The sequence below is a fragment of the Strigops habroptila genome, chromosome 1, assembly GCF_004027225.2.
Source record: "Strigops habroptila isolate Jane chromosome 1, bStrHab1.2.pri, whole genome shotgun sequence".
Classification (NCBI taxonomy): domain Eukaryota; kingdom Metazoa; phylum Chordata; class Aves; order Psittaciformes; family Psittacidae; genus Strigops; species Strigops habroptila.
Genome location: NC_044277.2, coordinates 130,108,924 through 130,136,232, shown reverse-complemented (window position 1 = coordinate 130,136,232; position 27,309 = coordinate 130,108,924). Strand labels below are relative to the sequence as shown.

The window sequence follows — 27,309 nt, the reverse complement described above, 5'->3', positions numbered from 1 at the left end:
AACCAAGCTCATGTAAGCAGTTATCAAACTAGCAGAGAACCCCTAAATCAAGTTTTATCTGAAACATTAAAAGTTTGCAGATTTCATGTAGATTTGCCCTTGTGGGACATTGCAGAGACCTTGCATAGAATTTGCTGTAGAACTAAGCTCTGTTATCCAGCCTAGAGCGTTTTAATAGCTCCTTTCCCAACTATTAGACCAGCATAACCAAAGAGGCATTTCATAATACGTATCAAGAATTCATCAGCAAGTACTGAGGTACAGTTACCAATTGTTTTTATTTTTTTAAAAAGAAGTCACAGGAACTCTGCTGTGCACAAGCATACCTTATCCCACTCAATCTCTTTGTAGAACTCAAACATTTAAGGGAACAACTTTAGGAGCTGGTGCAGAATACAACAAATAGTTTAATACAAACACAATGACACAAGATATCCGAGTTCACACACTGTCACCCATTCTACATCCCCCATGCAGAGATCAGGAATACTGCCTGGTTGGAAAAAGGTTTTTCTTGGTTTTTTTTTTTTTTTTTTTTAAAACATATCAAACCCTCTAACAGTCTCACATTCACTCCTGAAGCCTACAAGTCTCTAGTTAGATGGAGAACAGGATTGTTTAAGGATAGTTTAACAAATACAAGCTGTTCCATTTCAACTGACACAACTAGTAATATTAGCTCAATGTTTAGGAGAAGTGTCAGCTATTTTAAAATCTGAATTTTAGTAATAAGTTATTTCCTCACAGTTAAGGGTTTATTACTTATCACAGAAAATCCGGGGGGGGGGAGGCGGGAATAATTTAAAACTGTCTGGTGTTCTTCCAATAGTTTAAAAAAAACAAACAAACAAAAAGAACCCAACAAAAACCAAACCAGAAAAAACCAAACCAAAACCAAAACCAAAACAAGACTAACAACCAAGCAAAAAAACCCCAAACCCAAAACTTTGTCAGACCACTCACCTGCAACACTGGTAATGGTAACAGGAACTCCTTGAACTTGAACACCTGCAGCACCCAGGTTGGCAACACTTACTGTCTGAAGATTAGGTACGGAAGCAAGCTGGGCAGCACTCAGAGTGATAGGGGTACCAGCAACAGCCACTGGTGCAATCTGGGCAATGGTTGTACCACCACTTGAAGACACAGGGGTAATGGTTAGTTGTTGGGGTAACCCAGCATTTTGAACTTGAAGATTTGAAAGGCTTTGCAGATTCTGAACCTGTACAGTTTGCCAGCTGATCTGCCCTGATGGCGTTAAGGTTGGAGCCCTGATGAGCACCTGAGTTGGACTCACTGCCTGCAGCTGAACATTCTGCAAAGGCTGCTGCTGGATGGTCTGTATAGTCTGCCCTGACTGGAGCTGAAATGACTGTGGAGAAATGGCCTGAATAATCTGCTGTTGAGGCTGCTGGATCTGTATCTGCTGCAGAATAGGCTGTCCTACGATTTGGACCTGCTGAAGGGATCCTGACTGATCCTGGACGTTCTGTAGTCCATTGGATTGAAGCTGACTGGAGCTCTGGGCTTCAGAGTCCGTAGCAGTTGTCTGAGGTTCTTCAGTCGTCTGCTCTGAACTGCTGCCTGCTGTGCTTGTGTATTGGCCTGTTTCTGCAGAGCTTACTAGTGTGTCACTGCTGGTTAGAGATGTTGAGGCAGTGGTTGTAGAGGTGGAAGATGAGGAAGGAGACTCTGGCATTGTACTACCAGAGGCAGAAGTGACAGGTGTAGATGCTAGCTGATTTCCATTGGAAACTCCACTCTCAGAAGACTGGCCAACTTGACCTGAACCTGCTCCAGCTGCCACGTTGTTTATCACTGGCAATGCTAGTGTTACCCCACCAATGTTTATAGGTAATGTTGTTACAACCTGAGCCTGAGTACCAGGAATAGTTTGCAGTTGCAGTGGTATGGAAACACCAGGCCTAATTTGCACTGGTACTGTCTGATTTGCTAGGTTTTGAGCAATAACATTCCCCGAAGCTGTCCTATTTGCAGTTGTGAGGATAGCTTGATTATTCCCTGCAGGAATAAGCTGAATTTGACCCTGTATGTCTTGTAGGCCAGTAGCATTAGATGGATTGACTTGAAGTTGTTGACCTTCTGTTGTCTGGATCTGTGGGATCACTTGGTATTGGACACTACCACTTGGATTTTGTACTTGAATGACTTGGAATTGTCCAGGAGTTGTTGCAGAAGAACTGCTCGATTTGGTTTTTGAAGGAGATGCACTGCCATTGTTACTGCTGGAGGGACTTCCTGCACTTGAGGCAACAGAAGATCCTTGTTGAGCAACATTATTTTCTTTTGAAGCAGAAGGAGCAGCAGCAACAAGCTGCCAAGCATTTCCAGAGAGCTGAGTTGTTACCAATTCTAACTGCTGTGGCTGATTCTGAAGCTGCACCAAACCTTGGTTGGGATCTATAATAATCTGCTGCTGTCCAGATCCTTGATTCTCACCAGGAGTTCCGATTTTGCTGCAGGTGGCTGCTAGCAAAGCAAGAGGTGAAGGCTGAGAATCCTACCCGTAAAGACACAAAACAGAAGAGATTCAGAAGAGCATGAGTACGAACCATCAGAAGCAAGCATTAAAGTTTACACAGGAAGCAGAAAAAAAATGTGCTTCTGCATAGAGACCAATGATACAGCTCTGAACAAGGAAGTACATATTTCTGTAAGTAATCTTTAAACATAAAGCCCCCAATTATCAATGAATATGTGACAGCCAGGACCTCAACTGCATCTCTCAATCCAGTATTTCACTCACACCCACCCCAAAAATTAAAAGAAAATCTTTAAAAATGCTTCTATTACATGGAAAGCAGCTGATTACTGCAGAGTCCAATCAAAAAAACCCCATGTTCAGGCAGTAAAAATAGTGCCCCCAACCAGCTATGTTTCACCCAACCCAAAGAAAGATGCCCTGAGCAGGAAATGCTGTTGGCTGAACATTTCATTTTAAATGCTAATAGTTTAGGCGCTTCCCTATTCGTGTGTGCGTGCTTTACCTGCGAGCCTCCAGATTTCCCTTTTTTATTATTATTGTTGTTATTCTCTGCCTCGGGAGATTTCTCTCCCTCTGTGGGCATAGTTTCCTCCTTCTTTTGATCTGCAAAAATATCAAGTGTAACAGGTTAATTATTCACCTTGATTTATACAATAACAAAACCTACGAGCATATCCTTTTTGGTTCCCAGCTTGTCGCCTTTACCTCTTCATAAAAACAACAGCGCAAATCATTATTACAAAAGAACGAGTCCTAAGAAACGTGGTTTGAAACCCAACCCATGGGGGCTGGAGAGTTAACACCCAGAAAGGGGAGGTTTGGTTTTCTCTCCCAGAGACAGCAGGAAAAAACCACCCACAACCCTCCTCCTCCTCCTGCCCCCTAAAGCATCGACGGCCACTGAGTGGCCGTCGATGCTTTAGGGGGCAGGAGGAGGGTTGTGCATGGGAGGGAAAGAGGGAGGAAAAGAGGAATGAAGGAGGGAGGGATGTGCACAGGAGGGAGGGTTAGCGAAGAAAGAGGGAATGGAGGAGGGAGGCACGGCGGAGGCAAGTCAGAGGGGCAGGCAGTGGAGGACGAGAAGAAAGAGGGCATGCGAGGAAGCGGCGCGGATGGGTGGAGGGGCAACGAGAGAAGAACGGGGTAAGAAGGGGGAGAAGCAGGGAAGAAAAGGGGGAACCCGGGAGGGCGGGATAGAGGGGGGATGAAGGGTGGAGGGAGGAGCAGAGGGAGGGAGGGGTGTGCACAGGAGGGAGAGAGGGAGGGGGTTACATACCGCTCATCCCGCATTAATGCCCCGCTGAGGCGCCGCTCTAGGGGGGAGGAGAAGGAGGAGGAGGAGGCGGAGGGTGGGGTGGGGGTAGCGGGGAGAAGGCCGGTCGCAGCCGGAGCTGGGAGGAGCGGGACGGCCTATTTTTCCACGAATGGCCGCCGCTGGGCTGTGGCGTAGCTGCCTCTCTCTCCGCCCGCCGCCGCCGCCGGCCTCAGCCCGCCGCCTTGACTGACAGCTGCGGGCCGGCCGAGCGGCGAGAGGGAGGGCGGCCGAGCGCCGCCGGGGGCGGGGCCCGCCGGGGCCCAACCGACGCCCACTGAGCAGGAAACCGAGCCCAGCCGCCAGCCTCTCGGCCGCGCCGCTCCGCCTCAGCCCGGCTCCCCACGCCGGAGGCACAGGAGGCGGGGCGGAGGGCGGGACGCGGCGCCCGGTGAGCCCGGCCCCGGCAGGCAGCGGGGCAGGCGCTGGGCCCTCGTCTTCCTCCTCCTCCTCGTCTTCAGGCCGGCCGAGAGGGGGCGTGGCTTCCCAAGCGCGCTCTTCGGGGGCGGAGACGGCGGTTGCGGGCGGCCGCGGCTCTTTGACAGCGCGATGGGGCGGGCGGCGGGGCGGGGCCCGGCCGGAACCGGACCGTACCCCTCTGCCGGGGCCGCCCGCCGCGGATCGAGCCGTGATTGACGGCGCGCGCGCGCCGGCCGCCGGCCAATCCGGGCCAAAGGCGGGCGGGGCCTCGCGAGGCGCCGGCCAACCCGGTGGCGGCGGCCCGCCTCGCGCGCTCGGAACTGACAGCGCGCGGGAAGCCTTGCCGCCGCTGCCCCTCCGGCGCGGCCCCCTCCCGCCCTCCGCGTAGCACCCCCCTAGTTCCCGCGTCGACCGGGGAGGGAGGAGGAGAGACCCCCGGGGAAGCCAGGGCCTATTCCCTCCTCTCTCTCCTTGCCCCGCTCCGCTAGTCCTTTGTAACAGCCTCCCGAGCCAGCCCGCGGCCTGCCCGGAAAGAGGCAGCGGGAAGAGGACCCCGCAGTCCCTTCTACAGCTGCCGGGGATATTGCCCGCAGCCGGGGGCGACGGGGTGGGCACTGGCCTCTTCCTTTCCCATTGGCTCAGCCGCGGCGGGCGGGCCCGAGAGGAACGCCGGGATATGTAGTTCCGAGCCGGTGCCGCGGTGGGGGCGCATGCGCAGAGGGGGTGGGAGGTGGGGGGAGCCCTCCCCGGCAGGTGCCGTTGGCCGCCGTCAGCGGCCTGTGCGGCTGTGTGGGACCGCAGAGGGGAGCGGCGCGGCGGGTGGGGTCGGGTCGGGTCAGGTCAGGTCAGGTCAGTGCTTTGCGTATCCTCCCTTCAGATTTACGGAGCGGGAGCCAGCCCCCAGCAGCCTGTGGTGGGTCAGGCTGGTCGTCCTTGCATTAAAACCAGGTAAATTATAGTGGTTTTCTCCAGTTCTTGTAATGACAGTTCACTAAGGGAGCGGGCTGCAGCGTTGCCCACTCAATTTGACTGGTTTGGAAAGAGCTGGGTAAGATGAAACTGGTTGCGGCTGTGCAAGAAGTGGTGGCATCCAGCTCTGGAGTCCTCCTCTGGAGTCCTCAGTACAGGAAAGGTGTGGACCTGCTGGAGAGGGTCCAGAGAACAGCAACAATAATGATCAGAGGGATGGAGTACCTCTCCTTTGACAGAAGAGATCGGAAGACAAGACAAGACTCTGGGCAGACATTAATGCAGCCTTTCAGTTCTTAAGAGGGGCCTATAAGAAAGATGGGGGAAGACTTTTTAGCAGGGCTTGTTGTGATAGAATGAGGGGTGATTGATAGTATTAAAATAAAAAAGGGGAGATTCAGCCTGGATGTGAGGAAAAAGTTCTTTGCGATGAGGGTGGTGAAACACTGGCACAGATTGCCCAGAGAGGTGGTGGATGCGCCATCCCTGGAGACATTCAAAGCCAGGCTGGATGTGGTTCGAGCAACCTGATCAAGTTGAAGATGTCCCTGCGCATTGCAGGGGGTTGGACTAGATGACCTTTGAAGGTCCCTTCCAACCCAAACTATTCTATGATTCTATGATCTGCAAAAGCTAGTAGTGTGGCAAAGCCTGTTAACGCCATTCGAGTTTGGCAGAAATTTAGTTGTAGTGGTACACCTGTGCAGCTCTGTCAGCTTGCATTTTCTGTTCTACATGCCCGAATTCTTTGTCATCTGAGCATCTACTAACCACAAGTTGGTGACAACAGTGCCAAAGAATTTCTTTACCAGCTGTTCACAGTTTCATCCTTCAAAGGGATGAGGACACCCTCAATCTCCATCCCAAGCCTCCAGCACACCCTCTGGAAGACAGGAAATGCAGACATGCCAAGCTCGTCTGTCATACAGTAAGAAAATGATCAGAAATAAAGGTGGTGCAGGCAGTTACCGGGCATAATACACAGTCAGAATGCACAGGCCACAAGCAGAAAACGACCTTACAAATGCTGAATAAATTTTGCTCAGATAAGCAAATGGTAACACCTCACAGTTTACAGCTCGGACAAATCTCAGTGCTTTCTTCCAGGCACCGCAGGGGAGCAGGAAGATCAGGGCTTCCCCGGAGGGAGGTGGCTGCTGAGGAGATCCCAGCCTGGCAGGGCAGTGCCCTCACAGACAGGGTGCCATCCCCACATCCTAGCAGGGCTGGGGTGGTGATGGGACCTGCTGATGATTCCGTTGGTCATCAGATGAGCAGGAGATGGGGCTGCCTCCACCACAGGGCTGAGTCTGGAGCTAAGGCTGAGCTCTGGTGGAGCTCTGGACCCTGGGCAGTGGACAGGGGTCCTGGGCGAGAGTGGTTAGGGCACCTCAGCCTGCCTGCACGCTCAGGGCTCTGAGAGGCAGAATACGGAGCACCTCCTGAATCAGAGGTTGCATGAAGAATGGACAAGTGTATTAGCAAGGCCACTCTTCATTTTTTAGTGAGACAGATGTTTTAAGTCCTATGGAAGCTTTTAAACTTACACTGGATGCCCATTCGCAGCTGTAGGTATGGTGCTTTTGAAAACCTGGCTCTGGGGTACAAAGAGTAAAAGCTCTGTCTCAACTCAGTGAGTGATTGAAATGACAGATAAAAGATGGTGGTGGTGTAGGTGGTTTCAGTAGGGGCATCATGATTTTTATATATTTTTACCATCCACAGTTACTCCTATGCCACCTACTCTTTCCCAAATTCCAAATGTCACTCTTGCTCAAATTCCTTCTGCCAACTTATGCTTTCTGAGCCTGCCTCTTTCAGCATTGTTCCCACATGAACCAGTACCTACCCTCTGCACCCTGATACTGGTTGTTCTCTGTGGGTTCTCAAAGAAGCCAGCAGAAGTCACCTGTTGAGTTACATGGAAGTAGGATTAGCTCTGAGGATGTATATTTGTTAACACAGGAGTCCCAACTGCTATTGGAATGGACGAAAGAAAGATATCAGAAATAGGGGAAAAAATAAGCAAAAAGTTTTCATCACCGCTTTCTTTCAGACTGAAAACTTTAAAAGTGTGTTGACACCCAGAAAAAGAGCAAAGCATGGAAATGTGTGGGTGAGCAGAGACCCACCGAAATGCGAGGTTCCTGGCAAGGTGTCAGCCATAGTATCACATGAGGGTGGCTGTTTTGAAAAACAGCCCAAACTAAGAAAATCCACTTAGTGCTGAGTCTCTACTGCTTGGCATCTCTCATGGTGTATGTATATTTTGTTTCATTGCAAAGTATTTAGCTCCTTGTTTTTAACATTTGAATTGTGCTTTCTCGGTATCCATATGTGCAGTTTTCGTCTTCTTGTTTATCAGTTTTACATTTTGTTCCTGGTTTTCTGAACTTTTGATGAGATTCTTCACACATTAGTACCCTGATTTTATTTTCTTTATTTTCTCCATCTTTTTCCTCTGTGAAGGTACTTCCCTGGATCTTGCTTTTCCCATTTTTTTTTTTTTTTTAAGCTACATTCTTTCCCGGTTCTAATACCTGCTCTTTTCTCCACCTCAAAAATATTCTTTCACCCAAATTCCCCACCTGCGTCATTTATTTATGTATCTATTTATGTATTTATTTATTTATACTTTTTAAGCTCCCAACCTATTTTGTATCTTCTTTTATATCAGTTCTGGCTCACTCTTTAAGCTGTCCTAATGTTCATTGATTTTTTAGCTAACAGACTGATCTTTTTGACCCTATTTAGGCATTGCTCTACAGAGCACAGTGAGGTTTGTAATGCTGAACAGAGGAACACCTAAATATCTTTATCAAGAAAAGGAAAACAAAGAGGGGGGCGTGAAGAGGGAGGGAGAGGCGTCTGGCTGCATGCTCCAGTTTCATTGGTTACTCTCCCTCCTATCTGCCAGCACTTACATAGGTTGCATGTAGACAGAGATTGACGAGTGGCCAGCAGCTATAAACAGCAGAGACAGTAATGAGACGGTGGCTTCACAAAACTGTAAATCCAGTTGTAGGGTAGCTAGGATTAGATTAAAAATGCTGCTGCCCTCAGGCAAAAGATGCTGAACTAGTATAAGACCGCTCTGTTTGACTGAAAGGCAAGGAGGCTGGTGGGGGTGGTGAGAATATTTAAATAAACAAATGAAGGAATAATTTTTATCTGGCAGGATTATCCAAGATCAGGTGTCAAATAACCTCATTTATGAATGAACCTTCTTTGCCACCCCAAAGGCTCTTTGATAATTCTTTCATGCTCCCTTTCTGCACTTGATGCTGCTTTGTCATGGAACCCAAACGTTTCCAAGAAATCCCTGTATATGCGCAGGTTTGGGTGCATATTTTTTGTCTTTTATTTGAGCCCTTACTGGAATCCAGTGTTTTGTTGTAAACTGTCTTGACTCCAACAACAGCAGCTTTTAAGAATTTCCTGATGGCATAGTGTTACTGATCAGACGGAGCCTGGACCAGAGCCACAGTGGAAATCGTGTTCTTGGCAAGCACACTCCTTAGGCACTGTTCCACATGATCCCAAGTGGACCAAATCAGAGGTATTTAACCTGCTTTGTTTCTGTGGAAAACATTTAACACCACCACCATGGGAACTCAAGGCATGAATTCTTCGGTAGTGTCCTTTCTTTGGAAATGTGTCAGCCTGGGGGACCTCAAACAGTGCAGAACTGGGTTGAGAATCCTGCCTCCAGGAAGGCCAATGGTAAAAATGAATGCTCCAGTTCTGCCTGCCATGGCCCTAACTTGTCCAAACCTAAAACACAAAGCTCCCCTTCCCTTCTGCCACATCTATCCCCATTGCACTTGCTTCTCACTCACCTGAGGTTCTCCTAGGATTTTCTCATGTCATAACTATCTGGTGGCAACCATGAGAAAACAGATATGTCTCAGGCACTGAATCAGTTTATTTATTCCAAACAGAATTTATACAAATAACATGGCTCTAGACAGGGCCCATACATTCCATACCCTGTTACCATATCAACTCTCACCATGAATGACATTGAATCAGACATTATAAAAGTAAACTTCTAGCTTAGGATTGACAAGTGGAATGCACCTGACGTTAATCAAGACATCAGACTTTGTTCCTTGTCACAGTAACAGGTTGCAGATGTGATCCAGGGCTTCAGCGTTTCCAAGGACACAGGATGGACATTAACTTCAGGAAATTCATTGATAGGCTTCCCTGGCTTAGTCAAAGATACGCCTTTTCATCACCCAGAATCACGTCACGCAGCATGAATGTGACTTGTGTCCCTTGAGGGAGTGTACACTTCTGTACACTTTTCTGTGCCTGATCTATTGCAAGTTTCAAAACTAAGAGTCTTGCTCAAAGTCTGATTGATCTCAGGGAACTGCTACTTGTCTCTACTTGTCATTGTTAGGAAGCATTTTTGGCTTCTCTCCTCCTGTACTTAACTTCTGACAGATCTAAGTCTCTGCAGACATTTTCGCTTCTTATTTCTACCAAGCCAGAGGCCCCCCATTGCCAAGTATGTGACATAATCTACCATCATCAATGCTAAATTAAGTAAAGAAGGAAAAAACTTGGGATGTGCACCTTCACAGTTAAGAGATATATACTGTTAAATTTGTGAGAGAAAAATAAAAATGTGGGAAGGCTATGGCTAGAATGAAGACTGGCAGAAGATCAGTGATTTCTTCTTGGAGCTGGACAAGCCTACACATCCAGCTACCATTTGACAGCAACTTAAGCAGTAATTGAAAAGGTCTCTGTGGATATTGCCAGTAGATGATCTCATGAGCTTGGATGTTGGGATGCAGGTACAGTCACCAGTGGCTCTTGATGGGTCAGTCTGTTAATGTGCTGGGAACTTGGGGGATCATAGCCTGCTTCTGTCAGTATGGCTGGGAGAGAGCTGGGACACTCAGACATCATGCAATTTGCTGAATCACCTGACACTGGTTTTGTCTTCTATGATTGTCTACAACAGCTTGCAAAAAAAAAAATTAGTCCTTCCTTTTGATCTCTCAAAAGGTTTGGAGCCCTGAATATGTGGAGAGTATTTTTTTCCCTTCAGTGACCCTGACGCAGCTGAGAAAGTATCTGAGAAAAGCCTACTACCCCTTCTTATCAAAATGTTTGTTTTCATTTCCTAAATAACCTTGCTTGCTGTTTATTTTCCCGTCCCAACATGCAGCCAGACCACTGATATAGTGGAATTATGCTTTGGGTCTCCACATGACTAGTTATCCTCCTCTACTTGTTCAACAACACACACTAATCATTATCTCAGCCAATAATGGCTGAACTTGTCACAGATCTACAGTTAATATTGTACTTCCCATTCTAGAAATCTCTTTTCACTGCTAAGCTGCTCCCTCTGCACTTACAGAACTCTTTTCATAGAGCCAGACATGACACTCAAAGGGATCCTGTCTTTGTCATCAGTGACAATATCTGACTACGCAGAAAATTGTGCGTGATGTAACTCCAGTTTTGCAGTTTCGTTTTATGTGGCCCATTGTGTGCAGGAAACAACGCTTCTGGCTCAGGAAGTCTGCATGCATCTGCACTGGCACTGAAAGCACTGCTGCCGTGCCCAGATATGTGCTTCTTGCTCAGTTCGTCTGGCAAAAATGGAGAGGATGTGATGGAGGGTGTGGTGACAGGTCCGTGGCACTTTATGTGAGTTTTTTTAAATTGTTGGGTACTTCAAAGACAGAAGCATGATCCTTCTCCCATTTTCCCTGCAGTGAAACTGGGCTGGCAGCTTACAAAATAGCAGAGGATGGAAAAGTGGGATGCAGTTCAAGCTAGGATACTAGTTAATGTGCCTATAGTACACGTAAGCATAAGCAGGATTTCCTGTGCTCTGTGTAATTTGCAGTTTCTGATCCAAATTTTGTGCACACTACCTGTGACCCAGTTTGCACAGATCTTGTCTTAATAAACATAAAGAATGCTGCATGAGAGACATGTCAGCAAGACACTGGTCTTTGTTTGAGAAAATCAATGAATATACCCAGAAATTCAAGTCTACTAGTACAGCAGGTATATGGGAGAATGTGAGGTAGAATTTTTACCCCTGAACTCCAGTAGAAAAGACGACTGACAAAACAAGCACATTCCATAATCTCGAGTGTATTTTCTAATCTCAACTCTTCAATATGATACAGTTTTACGCTAATGAAGTTTCTGAGGTGAGAGAACTGAGGCCATGAGCCATAGACTCCATTTTTATCCAGATCCAAGTCTCAGTGCATTGTGTGGCAGAAGAATCACTCTTGTAAAAGAAGTGCACGAAGAAGGGTACAAATGGAAGTAAACTGGTAGCAATAGGTCATTTCAAGTACCCGGGATTAGTGGCCTTACTGCAAAGTAGTTTGCAAGTAGCAAATTCTTGTTACAACAACAGACTGCTTTAAGCAGTAGGTAGCTTTCTGGTGCACAAGAGATTTAGTCCTAAGTAATGAACAAGATCTGATATAAGAAGTAATTACAGCTGACTCCCTCTGTCACAGTAGCCGCAAGATAGTGAAGGTTAGTGTAGTGATCTTAACTGCAGAAAGGGTGTCCGAAGGCATAAAACCATGAAACCAAAGACAAAGTATTTAAGAAAATAAAATCCTTAAAATGATCCTGGTAAATATTTTAGCACACCATAGTAGAAAGGTAAAAACAACAAACATATTGCATTAGATAATTTATTCTAGCAATAAGTAAGCCTACCAAGAATGAATAGCAGCCCCAGTGATGCCAGGAGGATGCATCATGAACAGTGGCAGCTGAATTCTGTAGCTGATTTGTGTATCAGAGGGGTTCTGTGGGGAAACGTAAAAGACAAGTGGCCAGAAATAAATCCAAAAGTAGATAAATGTTTGGAATCAAAGACCTTCAGGCATCGAGAGACACATTAAGCTGTCTTGAGAGAATGGACCAAAGTCAGCAGCAGATCTAACCTCTCTGCAGATGTTACTACTTAAAAGGAGCAGACCACCAGGGCAAGAATGTCTTTTTGCATATCAGAAAGGCAACTCACTGTCAGAAACTGGCATGAAAATATTTACCATTAAATTAAAAAAGCTAATTTGAGTTACAAGTTCATTTCTTTGATACTGTAACATCAGTAGCTAGAATGAAAAAAACTGCAGGAGCTCAAACTGTTTGCCTCTTGCTCCAAGGAATGGAGAATCTTTGATGAGTATTTTTCTAACCTCTTCTTAGAAAGATGAATGGTGGAGATTATACCACACCTCTAGGTGACCTATTTCTGTCTGTAGCTATCCTTGGAGTTAGAAGGTTTTCCTGTCTTAGCCTAAACCTTTCCTGCTGCAATTGAAGCCGGTTAGGTTTTGTCCTGCCCTCTGTGTCATGAAGAACAATCAATGGAATCCCTGCTTATTAGAACCTTCTACATATTGGAAGGTTGTTCTATTACCCCACACTTGCCATCAGCCCTTATTTTTAGAGCAAATATATCGTTTCTCTTTTCCAATCATTCTCCATCTTTTAAACCTCTTTTCTTTTTAACTTCTTTTTGTACTATCCTATTAAACTACATCAAACCAAGACTTCTGTAAGGTGACTTAAGAAAAACAATTAATAACACTGTCTTGCATATGACACATCTATTAAAATGTCTATTAAAAAACCCAGGATGAGTTTTTCTATTTTTGCATAAGCATCATATTGTTGACTCATATTCAATATATGGTTTACTGTAACACCCAGGTCTCTTTCTACAGTGCTGTTACTATTCTCCATTTTGTATTTATGCATTTGATTTTTTCTTGCCTCGGTATAGTACTTGGTACTTGTGTTGCCTGAGTTTCATCTTATTGATTCCGGACCACTTCTCCCATTTATCAAAGTCATTTTGAATTCTATTCCTTCAGTTCCCTTGCAGCCCTTTCTGCTTTGGCATCATGTGTGGTCTCTGTTCCATCAAACAACTCATGAATGAAAATGTAGCATTGTATCAGATCTTGGCTAGACCCCAGCAGTATTCTATGCTATATATCCTTTCTGTTTGAAAACACAATGTATGTAAGTCTTGGAGTATTTTCTGCAAGCAATTGTGTACCTACTCTGTAGCAATTTAGCCCAGAACGAAATAATTCTGTACACTGCCTAAGCGAATATTGATGTAAGATAATGTCCAAAGATTCCCTAAAGTTGATATGCTTCACTTCTACTGCCTCTTTCACTGCAGGCCAGATATTCTGTTAAAGGAGGAAAATACAGCAGGTTTTGTTTGCAACAAATCTTTGCTGGCTGTTTCTTTTTCACTGGCCCTCCAGGTGCTTTTAATGTGGTGGTTTAATAATTTGTCAGAGTATTGTTCTTGATGTTGAAATTATGTTGACTGCTGATTCCTCCTTTCTTTCTGAAGATAATATTATATTGTCCCCTATTCAGACTCGCCGATCTTTCATGAATTCTGGAAGTCAGTGATGGCTATGAGGTGTTATGAGTTTTTTAATTCTAGAACCACTCCAAAGAAAATTTCTGATGTAAATATTTAGGTAATGAGTGAACATAGAAATGACGATTGCTTAACATGAATATTTGATTCTTCGCTTAAGAAGAGATAAATTATGTAAACATTGTTAACGACAAAATTTACAAGACAGAAAAGAATGAAGTTGAATAATGTATCAGAAGGAAAATTCTATGAACAGTGTCTTAGTATTCTTTGTAACATATATATATATAAAAAATCCTTCTAATACTTGTTAATTTTCTTAAACAGAACTAAATTATCATAAAGTTTTGGTTGCTTCCTTGAAGTAAGTCCATGGGCAAAAGGAGTTAAAAAAGTGAACAAAATTTTACAATACAGATAATGAGATATAGAAATACTGAAATACACAATATTTACTTTCAAATGGCACTTTTTATCCCCTTACTCCCAATTGTCCCACTCTTGTTCCTCCCTAAATCAGCCAAACCTCTCCCTTTTCCTGCCTTTTCTTCCTCCCCTAAACATCCCATAGTAAATCCTGTACAATCCCAAACTTCTTTTCTCCTGTATCCTATGATGTATCACACCCCTGGGTAGCTGTCTCCAGGTGATCCAGATGGCTTCTTGCTTGCAGTGCCTTGTCATGACGTTTTTTTCACCTGGACACTGTTGTTAGTGAAATTTACACCTCTCTGGAAAGTACCCATTTGCTGTTGGCCTTGTAAACAAAGCCATTTCCTTTTGATGTTATGGGTTGTGGAAGGTCCAATGATTACCTGAATCTGTTATTTCTTCTGTTTTAAGGAAAAGAAAAAAGTCAACTAACCAGTGAAGAAAATGTACCATTTTACATTGGTCGTGTTTTGGTTTGGTATTTTTAGGCATGGTTGTGAGTTGAATTATGACAGAAATGTAAAAAGTGCTTTCTATTTTATAAAGAGCTTCATGCAGATTGCCAAGATTCACCTCCAAAGTGTTAGAAGTCACATTCTAAATCATAACAAAAGTCTTCTCTTTTCATCAAGTTTTAGTTATTATGTGAGAGAAAAAAAAAGGAAATTGCTTTTGGGTACACCTTGGAATTATGTGATGCTATAAGAAGCTGTTGCAAAGAAATAGGAGAGTTCAAAGCTTTTCTGTTTGGCAAAAGAACATGGCTGTGAACAGCTCTCCATCTGACTTCGAAGAGCACCTTAATTTATAACTCTAAGTTAAAATTTTTATTTTAGAGCCAGTTGCCTGGCATCAAAGACAGCTTTCCTAGGCTGTGAATTTATTACACTTTGCTATCTTGGTAGCTACACGTCACAACAAGCAGCTCACATAAGTGGACAGAACCAGTTTGACACCATGTAGCCCACTCACATTAGTCTTCAGATGAAGAACAGCTAAAGAGCTTTAATGTCAAAGTTTTATCCCCTGTAATGGTAGATAACAACTCCGAACTAGCTAGACGCATCAATAGCATCTTCTACTCTCTAAGCTGAACAGGAAATCTAATTCATCTCGTGGTTTCCTGCTGAAACGCATATTTGCAATGACATATGTATGAGCACTGCAAAATTCAGTTACTAGATAGTGAAAGATATCTTTTGTATTTTGTTTTGTTGGGTTTTTTCCCCACAATGAAATATTAAACTTGACAAAAAAGTGACTAGGCTCAACATAAAATGTGACATAGAAATAATTTCTCTCTTTACCTGCTTGAAAAGTGATAATTAAAAAATAATTAAGAGAAAGATATATAAGGTTTCTGATTTAATGTGTGTATTTTACATATTTAAAAATGGAATATATTCTCCCTGGAGTGAAGTCTGTCCTGAAGCTTCATAAGGGCACCTCACGGCTCTGGAATAAGCACTGCTCTGCTGCCTAGCTGAGGTGACTAAAGAGAGCCAAAGTCTTTGGGTGCCATTAAGCCTCCCTCTATGGAAATGTACACATTCAACCACTAGGGAAAGGTAAGGGCAGAAAACAGCTGGGCAGTGGCTGCTGTAATCATACAGCGGTACAGATGAAAGATTTGGCTCTAAGCAGCTAAACAATTTTGTCAGTTTGACAATAAATTATACTGTAGGTAGAATTTCCTGATCCCCATCCCTATGCTGACACTACCTATTTTCCTGTTTCAAAGAGAGTGAGAATGGGAATGACAGGGATAACCAAAGTCAAACCTGACATATTCTGTTTCATGTGACCAGCATATGCTTTGTGCAAAGTTCCTGCAGAGTCTCTCTAAAGCTGAGATGGCCAGCTATGAACACAACAAAGCAGGAAGCATCTCTGGAAGCAGAAAAATGGTACTCTGGAGCTTGTACCAGTTCGATCCCTTCCACTATCTTGTATCAGAGGACATATTTGAGATTCCTTAGTTTTAAATCTTATTCAAAAATTATTCCCTTGACTAAGGGAATAAAATCTATGCGTTACATCAAAGTGTGTGTGTGGGGCGTGTCATGAGATTGTTTTGGATAGTGTGAGACCTGAGCATGTTGTAAATAGTATGGTATAAGGGGTGGAGAATGTATTGGTTTTGGCTGGGATAGGCCACGTGGGGCAGAGTTAGCTTAAATTATACATAACAAAGAATTAAGCCCAGAATGAGGAGTCTTTCACAAGGACTCTGCATGAGACATGGTATACCAGCAGCAGCAGGATGTGTGGTGGCCTCATAGGGATTTTAAAGCATATAATTTAAATTTCATAGCATATGCGGATAAGCCTACAAATAAGGAATAAGGATGAAATGATTACTGTTACTTCTCAAAACATTTCTGAAAGTTGATCACCTATCTACCATGTTGCTGATACAGATATTTACAAGGAGAGGATGATGCTGCTCTAACTGGTATAACACAGTAACACTCCCTGGAGAGCTACTAAGGCCTGTGAGAATAGGAGGTCCAGTATGCTCTTTGGCCTTGCTCCCAGCCATTTCTGTTGTGCCAGAGGCTGAACTGAGTGATCGGACACTGCTGTTCCGTGGGGTTTATAAGTCTCAAAGTATTCTATAATTTAGAAGCTCATTGGCTGGGCATTTCATACTGTTTAAGAACTTCAGGTCTGAAGTCTACCTTTTTTCTTTTTTTATTTATTTAATTTTTTTTTTTTTTTTTTTTTTAATTACAGACATTTTATTATTTGTTTTCAAGAAAAAAGAGTTCTTGGACAGCCCAGTACCTCCCAGCCACACACACAAGTTAAGGACCACCATTGCCACATCCTACTGTTTGGCTTCTGAGGAGAGGATGCTTGTACTAATAGCTGTGCCTGCAGTCTGGGGAGAGCTTGTCAAGGTTATTGTTAGCCCAAGTGTCTATCTTCTTGTTCACCAGAAGACCCCACAATCTGAAGAAAGCACCAGGAATGTGACCCATCAGCAGATATGGAACACACTCCAGCAAAGAATCACTGGATGTATCACTTTAGCATGAACAAGCCTGTCCTGCCTTCTGATCTTTTTAGCTTATATTTACTACTAGCAAAGGAATGCACTAAAGACAAGAGTCAGCAGTGAGTGAAGGTGATCTCAGCAGCAAAGAAAGCCTTACTCCCTAATCCCTTGCTCCTGCCCTCATCCACATATTCCTGTCCTCTCAAGCACCCATCCTTCCTTGTTCCAGATATGACGGTAGGCAAGCTTTGCTATAAGTTGAACTAAACCACTGCTGACTAAAACTGACTCCCAGAAAGATCGCATTAGCTCTGGAGCTGGCATGCTGTAGGCAGCAGGAGTGAGTGTTAGCATTAGGGCGGAAAAGGCAGGGAGGGAAAGGGTGGGAAAGGCAGGGTGGGAAAGGCAGGGAGCAGTGTGTGCATCAGCTATAGTGGGGTGTTAATTCAGCTTTCTAGAGCTGTGAAACCAACCCCCAAAGCTGAACAGTCTGTCTTGCAATCAAAGGCAGTGAAAATACCTATCAGTAAGGTACTATAAACTGTGGTTAACAGTGTTGCTACAATTACTAATGTAGGCAAAAACTGGAGGTAATGTTATTCAAGTCTTCATTCACTGCAAGTATACCACTGATAATTGAGTAATATGCAGTTGAAATATAATTGGAACACTGAGGAAAGCTTGAACTATCTATAGTATTTAATAATTTAGTAGTAAAAGTGCACTGATTGTAGTATTAATTTTCCTGTTTAATATAATTATTACTTCTGTTAATTAATAATGCAATAGCTTATTTTTGTATAGCACTTTTTTTTTTTGCAAATGTCCCATTTTGCATCAGAATTTAATCAAGCTCTTTCAGTTGTTCATAAAAAATACATACATACATTCTGAACAATTGCTTGAGACTCCACACACTGTAATCTTTTAAGAGCCCTGTAAGACCCATAAAGGGGATCTTCTCTCTAAACCTTTATTCCAGGATGTGTGAGAACTCTGATTTTTTATATTATGCTTACAACACTCTGGTAAAATCAGAGAGGTTTAGTACCCCAGTTCAGCTGGGATATCAAAGCTGGGATACTATATGGGATGTTAAAGTCCATATTCAAAACAGATACTTACTTAAGTGAATGATCCCACTAGCTGACTTGCCTGAAGTGGTAAGAAATCCCTTGTGGAACCTGCACTGAACTTAAACCTGCCAAATCCAAGAGGATCTTTCTTACCACTGGACTTTGTTGTCTCATTGAGATTGCAACAAAGAGTTCATTTAAAGCTGGATTTAGAGTACTTTGTTGGGTGTTCAGAAAGATTTCCAAGTAAGGGAAGTTTTTGGATGGAGATCACAGGAGGGCAGAAAGGATATAAAATAGCTGCTGATGCACATGATGTCTTTTATGACTAAGGAAAATTAAAGCTGTAAAGTTTTTCTAAAAAATATATATACATGACATCAAAACCAAGATTAAATTAAGGAATACTGTGTTATGCTGAAGCCCTGAGAGATCAAAGTCAGGGGAGCAAAGGCATTCTTCTTGAAAAAAAAAGGAAGTACTCCATAGATAACTTAGCATTGCTTTAGAACAAGTTGTTGTTGTTAGTCAGAAAGCCAATGTGGTGACAGCCTCTGCACCTATTTGGAATGTATAGCATGGGGAAAAAAAGTCAGATTTAAGGTTAAATCTAAACCGTGCAAAAATAGGATGCTGTTATCTTTGTCTTATGGGCTTGCTTTGCTATATTAATGTTAAAATACTTACCTGTTTCAGATTATTTATGAATATAATCATAGCTCTAAATTTTGTAGCTTCATTTTATTGAAATTAATTTGGTGATTAGAGGGGGCTTGCATGCATTTTTTGTGGTTAAAAAAGGAAACTTAAAATGGAAATGCATAAAGCATGGAGCAAATATTTTCCAAGCAAATTGTCCCTGGCATGAAAGATTCTAGTTGGGACTTCTAATTTCCTATACTTGCTGTAGATCAGCCTAAAGGAACAACAAAGTTGAATTCCTAACAGGTGACATACATACATACAAAAAATGTAGTAGACAGAATGTGCTTTATTCTGACGTGTCATGTTCTGGGAGTTAAGTATCACTGGTAACAGAATAGGACTTCGGAGCTGTGATCTTTCCCAGGCCTGTATGTGATGTGTAGATACACACATGCATATGTTGACATTGCCCCTTGAGAATGGTCCTAAGGATGACCTCAGAGTCCACTCTCAAGATGCTCAGCAGTGATATCCATTGGTAGCCCACAGAAGTCATCAGACTTTGCATGAACCAGTTTCATGCATAACAAGGTAGAAAGAGGTGAGAAACACCACATTTAAGGCCTCTTGGAAGGCACTTTCAGACTGGTATATAGGTAGATGCCCCGTGGATCTTCAAAATCCTGTAATTATTTGCTACTATTTTTATCTAAGCATTAAGGTTATTAAAGCTGGACAAAATAGACAACATAAACATATGTCTTAACAGAATATAATTTTAACTCAATAAATCTGTTTATATTTTCAAAATGTAATAATTGGCTTTTTATTTTTATTTTTCTTATAAAATTTTATTAATTAAACTGGTTTTATGAAATACAGAGTGTATAGAAATTCAGTATCTAAGTAAGTGTTGTTATTTTACCAAACCTCTAAGTAATGTATTTTCTATTAAAAATATTTTGGGTTTATTTGGTGCTATAATAACAAATTATTCTTTTCAGGATGTTCAGAGTATTTGATTTAATAAGTGAAAACTAGATTTAAATGCTAGAACTGAAGACAGATTGTATTATGTAACCTTGAAACAACAAAAAATTTTAAATACATGAAACTGGTCAGAAAGCAGTAATATATATATATAAAAAAAACCAAACAACCAAAAAACCCAAAAAACCAAAAGCAAAACCAAAACCAAACATGTGCTGCACATATGCAAGGGTTTCTTTTTGTTCTTATGCTCGTCCAGGTTAATACTGTTGCAAAGATTTTACAAATGCAATGTTTTCACTGTATTTTGTCTTTCTTCCTTTCCCTTAGCATTATTCCTGGTAATACTCACACAAGTAAACACTGACACATTTGAAAAACATAATGGATAAATTTTTCCAGGGTGTGTTCCCATAAGCCTCTGGGCTTGTATAACATTTCACTGACCCTTGAGAAGGGGAGTTCTTGTTCCTCCTTGCTCCTTGCAAGTCTCTCTTCCACAAGCACTGTTGTCCACTGCACAATCCTTTCTCCTTCTCTTCTTGCTCTAATACATGTCAGTCCCCTTCCCAAGCCAATTGAACTCATTATTCAAGCAAAATATGCTCTTTTTTTCTGTGCTTGTTCATCTTTACTAAGCTGAACATGTGATAGAGAGGTCCCCAGTGCTAACCTACGTGCTGGGAGCAGGTCCCAGGGAACACAAATTCAGGGAGAGACAAGGTTTCCCTATTCCATGGTGAGGAGTGGTTTCATCAGCTCACCCTGTTTAATGTAACTTCACCCTTCAAGTAGGTTTTTTAGTAAAAAAGAAAATGTTTTTTTTTGCTAGGTCAGTTAGATTGAAGGCAGAGAGCTAGAGTTGCTGCTGGTGGGACTGTAGCTGGTGTGACTTCCAGCAGAATCTGACCATGATTAGACAATCAGAAATGTATTGTGATGATATGACATCTAATATCATACTGAATTAACCAATAAGAAGTTTCAGAAATTGTTTGATCAGCTTTATTCTGAAATTATTTAACTGAAGATGCTGTAGTGAAGACTTTTTACAAGCAATGTCATTTCATTATGTATATATATTTATCTTTATTGAGGCTCTCACACATTTCCAAACACAGGTGAATTTTTAGTTCTCTGAGATTCTGTCAATGTACACACTAACAGCGTCAGCTCTTCACAGCAGCCTAACAAAGTTTTGAGGACTAAGCAAGTCTTCTCCCATCAGTCTCACTACCTACTGAGGGTACAATTCAAAGCACAGTGAGCACCGACCAGGCTGTATCTCTAGTCTCTGGATATTAGTGAAGTAATTACATAGCTGGTGTTCACAACAACTGGGAAAGGAAAATTAAAGAAAGCAGAGCTATTTTTTCAGTTTCTCTGGTTTCTATTCCACATAGACTGACATGGCTTGTTCCTTCCACCACATGTGCTAGAACTGCAGCTCCTCCATCTCCTCCTAAAGCAGCCTCTCATAACCACCCAGGGTGAAGGCCTGTGTAACTGCAGGCAGTGCTAAAGGTCATGCATATGTCAGTGAAAGTATGAAAACAAGCTAAAGCAAAATCAAAAGCTTCCTAGAGAGGTGGTTGATGCCCCATACCTGTCTGTTTAAGAGGCATTTGGAGAGTGCCCTTAATAATATGCTTTAACTTTTGGTCAGCCCTGAAAAGCCCTGCTTTAACTTTTGGTCAGGACTAGATGATCGTTGGACCCTTCCACCTGACAAAGAAATAAAAATTAAATTTTAAAAAAAGCTTTAGTTTAGGGCAGCCGATCGTCTGAGACTCATCAGGGCTTTGCACAATGGGCTGTGTAAAGGGCATCTGCTCTGGTCAGCCCATTGGGCCCCTTCCAGCTATCTTCCCTGCCAACTTCAGAGAAGGAACAAGAAGGGGTTAGGTTTGTGAATAGACAGCTCTTCCAGATCCAAAAGGATTAATTTTGCACTAATGAAGTACTGTCAAAAGAGTACTGCTCTCTTAAAGAAAGGTAACAAGTAACAGTTATTTAAAAAGATATTATGGCTATCAAGAAGTGCAAGTTTCAAGAGATGGTAAGCAGCATCACTTGTGGCTGTCAGTCACCTTAAATATGTATGATTAGGCTTGAAGAGGAAGAATAACAAGTGTGTCTTTTTTTAATTTAAAAAGCTTTTCATCACTGAAAAGATAGGACCCAGTACTCTGGCATTTAACAAGAATTATTCTTCTGTGTGCCAGGTTGAAAGAAAGAGTGAATGAAGAGAGAATGATGAGATCAGAACCCAGATCCTTCTGTTAGCTTATTGAGGTGGAAAAAAGAAGAATGGTTATTATGAAGAAGAGGTAAGTTACAACTATTTCAGATTGCAAACAACATAAAACATGATTTTCTAATGACAGATAGCAAAGCCAACTTACCAATGTTTCCTGGAAATATTATGTTTTCATTTTATGAGGCAGATGCTTCCAAAGAATATCATAAACACTTTTGATTATTTCTTCAGTGGATATGAAATCAACATCTAATCACAAACAGATTGACCCAACCACGTTAAAAAAACACAAGACCCAGTTTCTTCAGCTGCATTCAGTTTCATATTGCACTATTTGCGTAAGGCAAATATGAAGACTTTTCACTTAAAGTAATTATTAATGTTGTCATTTTGGTAGTGCTTCTCTGCTTTATTTAAACTAAGACACACTCTCAAAAGTAGCCTAGATTAGACTAGTCCCAAATTCTGATCACAGCCCAGATATTTGGATAGACTCTGGTTTGCCACGTAAGTAAAGATCTGTTCAGAGTCAGTAGGAGTGTACAGCTTTCTTGTGGCTTCCTCTTGAAACCTGTCTGTACCGATCAGGCCAAATGCACAGCAGCAACAGAAGTCATAGTCATTTGGAGTAATGGTAGGCTTGGGTGGGGAGATGGAGGTGGCAGAAGCTGAAAGGCAAGGAAGTGATCAGGAGAGAATGAGGCACAGAAGGGCTGTGGTGACACAGCCCTGCAAACTCACCAGAGGACTCTTAGTAACATTCTGCCCTTGGGCTCCCCATCTTTCCCTCAGCCAGCCTTTCCTATCCAGCTTTTTGTTTGCCAAAGCTCTTTGTTACCACTGTAAGGAAAGGAAACCTAAACCTATGACTTTAAGTATCCAGAACCAGGGCAGACACCCCCTTGGGAGAATGTGCCCTAACATTTCCATCTGTTTCAGAGTGAAAACAGACATTTCCTGCAGGAACTTCCAGGCAAATGAGGAAAAGAGATTGAAGACAAGTAAACAATGTATTATCCTCCTTTATCTGTCTGGTAGCATAGAAATATCAGAAAATATTTGTAATTTCCATGGTTGCAGGCACAATGTGGCCACAAATGAAAATAACTCCTTTCCAACCATTCAGCTGCAAAATTGTCTCAGCTGAAAAAAGAGCTAATAAGCTGATGGCAAAACAGGAATCATTTGGTCTCCATAAATGTATCATTTTAGCATGGGTACATCCTGGAAAACAGATAATGAACAGTTGCCATCACTGTTTTCATCCAAGTAGAGCAAACCTGGCTCTTGAAACAAGTAAAGATGGTGGTTGGTATCAACCTTAAGTCTGTACCTACCTTTACACAGCACAACTGAATATAAAGCCAATAGGTTTAGCTACTTGGGCCTCTTATTGCTAGTATTTAATATGTGATAAATATTTGTGATAATATCCTGACTAGGATGTGAAAAGATAGGTACATGAAGAGTAGACAATCATCTGTGACTGATTGATTTAATTTACAAAAGCTATTCAAACGTAATTTAAAAAAAACTTAGTAGCAATGGGGTTAATTTCTATAGGAAGTTTGTAAGGAAAGGAAATATTTCTTTTCCTTAAAGTTGCTGCATAAATGTTATCTGTTGTTTGACATCAAATCTAAGATACTTTATAAATTTCTAATGTCTTCTTCAAAGAGTTGCTATCTTCTAGCAGCCTGGATCAAAGATTCTATATTTGACTGTAAAATTAAGAAAGGCAGTTACCAAAACTCATGCACATATCCTTTTCTTTGCTGAAAAATAATCTACTCAGTTTGCCATTATGCTCTTTTGCTGACAAACAGAATCACATTTGGAAGATAATTTACTTCAAAATAGAAACATCGATCCATTACCTAAAATAGACCACATTTTTAGATTCAGTCCTCCTCCCCATTTTAATTTTAGAGTTTATTATTGGTACTAGTGGTTTTAAATAGGTTGGTTTTGTGGCAGAATCCCACATACACGTGACTTCTAGCAAATATAGCTCCTGGCAAAAAATTACAAAAATGAAGACCAGCCTAAAGCTAGTGTGAAAATATCTTCTGTGTACATACACTAAGTGCAAAGAGTGAGTCAGTCCAGAGAGAAATTTTGGGAGAAAGGAAGGCAGATCTGCAAAAAGATGACATTGTAGTCTGTAGAAATCATTTTCTAGCGCATCTGTGGCAGTGACTCAGTAGAAGAGAATGAGCAGCAACCATCACTTATGGCTTCTGGACTTTCATCCTAACCTTGGTTCTAGAAATAGATTGTACTTGCTCTAATACGTACCCAACAGCAGCCATCCCACCTACTCAAGACAGATCATCATTCCAGCACAAATACCAAGAAGGATATGTCATACCCATCATGGGCTAAAACCCTCAATCATTTATTAAAAGCATTTACATTTGTTCACTCCATGGTTCTCCATGTTTGAATTACTATTCTAGTGAGGGAGCTACAAGTATGCACAGCTATTAAGCTCTGTCTGTGGTGGGGACATGAATATTTCTTTTCTCAAATTTTGGTGATTGGCCTATTCAGAAACTGCATTAAGCAAACTAACCAGTTCTGGGTCAGAATTAGCACAGTGAGATTATGAAGCAGTTCAACTGCACATGCAGAACTGGTAGTAGTGGGATGTTAATACACAGATACTGAATTCAGCACTCTAGGTTGTAAGAAACAAATAAAAGCTATTGGTTTCTCCATTAAATCTCATACTCTTTCCTTTTTCTGCCACCCAGCAGCCATTGCTCTGAAGGCAAATGAACAAACTGGCTTCTTTCAGGCTCCAGCAGGAGACAATGACAGCTCTTTCCAACAACCGCCCCTCACAGTCTTAGAGGTCACATTACTAACAGCTCATGCGTTAGCTTCAGTTTAGTCATCTGAATTATTTTGGGTCTTCATTGCGCATCTTAGACTTTACTGTAACTGCTAATTTAATATTATTAAAGCATTTGCCTCCAATATCAATGCAAATATCATCTTGCTGAAGAAGTCTGCCAATGTCAGGTTGACCTATCAACCCCTGGCAGAACCCACTAAGCAGCAGAAAAGGGATAGGAGAATGAGTTAAGGCTGGATAAGCCATAGAAAGGCTTTTCAAAGATAAAGAAGAAAATAAGAAATGGATATGATAAAAATCTGTCACTTTATTTTTTCCAGAAAGTTCACAAAGTGGATGGGAAACAGAAGCAGGACACTGGTAGACATGTCTGAGCACTGTCACTTTCCTTAGCAGCCCGTGGGGGGAATTCTGTGAAGAAACAGGAAGCTGGTCAATGCTACCCATTTTACCCAATCTATCATTCATACAGGGCAAGGAGCAGCAGTGGAGAAGATGAAGTTTACTGAAGGTATGTGTTAGGTCTGCTTTTCAAAAAGCAGGTTGCTGCACAAAAGTCATACAGGTCATTGGAAGATCTATGTCTCCACCTATGGATAGACAGGTGATAAATACTTATGTGAACTGTATAGCAGTCTGGTCTTCAACACTGTTACCTGGTGTCTCTGTATGCGCTAGGGAAAATATGGCCATAGGCTTGTACAGACTAATTTGACAGCTCTAGAGGGTGGTTATTACGCTCCAGGAAATTCTACACAATTAAGACCATCCTGATTTAGTTCGCAAGGTACTTAAGCACAGATCAGTAACTGAGCATCAGACTCCCTTTAGCAACTGAGACTACTATGAAACAGAGCTTTGTGCTTGTTTGGGGTTTTGTTTTGTTTTGTTGTGTTGTGTTGTGTTTTTGTTTGCTTGTTTAGAAACTACTTTTCTGAAGGCAATTTTGAGACATTTTACTGTAAAGTACATGGGATATGATCTAAAACTGAGCTAGGTTACAGAGTTTGTAGTGAAATGCAGTGTTTTGCTCCTTTCAGTCTCATCCCAGCACAGTGATAAGCACCACCAGTTCCCATTAAACTCAATACAACCACAATAGCAGTTGAAACCACTTAGTTAAGAATTGCCCCTCTGAAAGTAGATAAAGGGTAAGCTGTAATACAATGTTCATACACTCTTTAGTACTTAGTAAAACTGTAAATATGGCCTTTTGAAATAATATCTCCTTTCCTGAAGTGTCTGCAGTCCTAGAGACATTATTCAACAGTCTGATAGTAAGAAGTCTTATTAATATGTCTGTAAAAGAAAGGTATACAGGAGGATTTTTAATGCACTTTGCCACAGCAAAATTTACTAGCTGTGTACCTTCATGAGTCACATATGTTGAATACAGTATTTATGATGAGGTTAGGAGCCAAAATATATTAATAAGTAAATGAAAATTACTTATACTGTCTTTTTTGCAATTAATCTCTGGCATAAATCTGGAATGAGCTCCATAGAAATTTCAACACGAAAACCCGAGATTTAAGATTAATAACCTGAAATTGTATACTGCTATTGAATATTAAGTAGAAATATTGTATCTTTAAATATAATTAATTTCATTCCAATTCTGCATACATAAATGATGAATGTGCTGCAGGACGGTATTAAGAAATAAATAAATGTATTAACACATACTGTAGAACTTGGCACAAAATGTTAGCTTTGCTGTAACAACTTTAAGGGGATTGTAACTAAGGGATAAAGTTTGGATCCCTTTAAAAAGAAGTCATCACTATAATTTTTTTATTTTTTTAAAAAATACTTGCAAAAAAGTAGAATCTGTATTTTAAAGCATATCTAATTATTTTCATCCTTGGCTGTCTTTGATCACTCACTTTCTGAATAATGAAAGCACTGCATAGTGAAAGCACTTGTGAGAAGCAAGAAGAGGAAATGTGTGTGGATTCAGCTGGGATAGAGTTAATTTTCTTCCTAGTAGCTGGTGCAGTGCTGTGTTTTGGCTTGTGTCTGAGAACAATGCTGACAATACACCTATGTTTTGGTTGTTGAGTAGCACTTACCCTGATCAAGGACTCTTCAGTCTCATGCTCTGCCAGTGAGGAGGGACACAAGAAGCTGGGAGGAAGCAGAGACAGGACACCTGACCCAAACTATCCAAAGGGGTATTCCATACCACAGCACGTCATGCCCAGTATATAAACTGGGGGGAGTCACCTGGAAGGCCCAGACCACTGCTCGGGTCAGGCTGGGTATCGGTCAGCAGGTGGCGAGCAATTGTATTGTGCATCACTTGTGTTCCTTTGGTTTTATTTCTCCCTGTCTTTTTGTTGTCTCCCTTTTTATTACAATACTATATTTTCTATTATTTATATTATAGATAATGTAATTACATTTTTATTATTTATTATAAATT

At 41.9% G+C, this 27,309-nt stretch overlaps 1 protein-coding gene and 1 long non-coding RNA gene across 5 annotated transcripts in view; one reads left to right on the top strand and one right to left on the bottom strand.

Annotated features, from left to right (window-relative positions):
* The window catches only part of SP4 (Sp4 transcription factor), a 28,228-nt gene extending 24,175 nt beyond the window's left edge, over positions 1-4,053 (bottom strand). Inside the window, exons 1-3 of one of the 3 annotated variants that reach the window (XM_030489789.1) lie at positions 3,783-4,053; positions 3,009-3,109; positions 964-2,521 (exon numbers count right to left, since the gene is read on the bottom strand). In XM_030489789.1, coding sequence (XP_030345649.1) covers positions 964-2,521; positions 3,009-3,109; positions 3,783-3,789 — 1,666 coding nt within the window. In that variant the 5' untranslated portion in view covers positions 3,790-4,053. Of the gene's footprint in view, positions 1-963; positions 2,522-3,008; positions 3,115-3,211; positions 3,325-3,777 lie in introns of those variants that run through there. The other 2 variants (XM_030489796.1, XM_030489805.1) reach the window with 2 other exon arrangements.
* On the top strand, positions 3,496-27,021 carry LOC115609489. 2 transcript variants are annotated; one of them, XR_003991877.1, is made up of 4 exons: positions 3,496-3,649; positions 16,789-17,290; positions 21,990-22,094; positions 25,205-27,021. It is a non-coding gene; the product is annotated as an uncharacterized LOC115609489 (long non-coding RNA). The 2 variants fall into 2 exon arrangements; XR_003991878.1 differs by lacking the exon at positions 16,789-17,290.
* Positions 27,022-27,309: the final 288 nt, after the last annotated feature.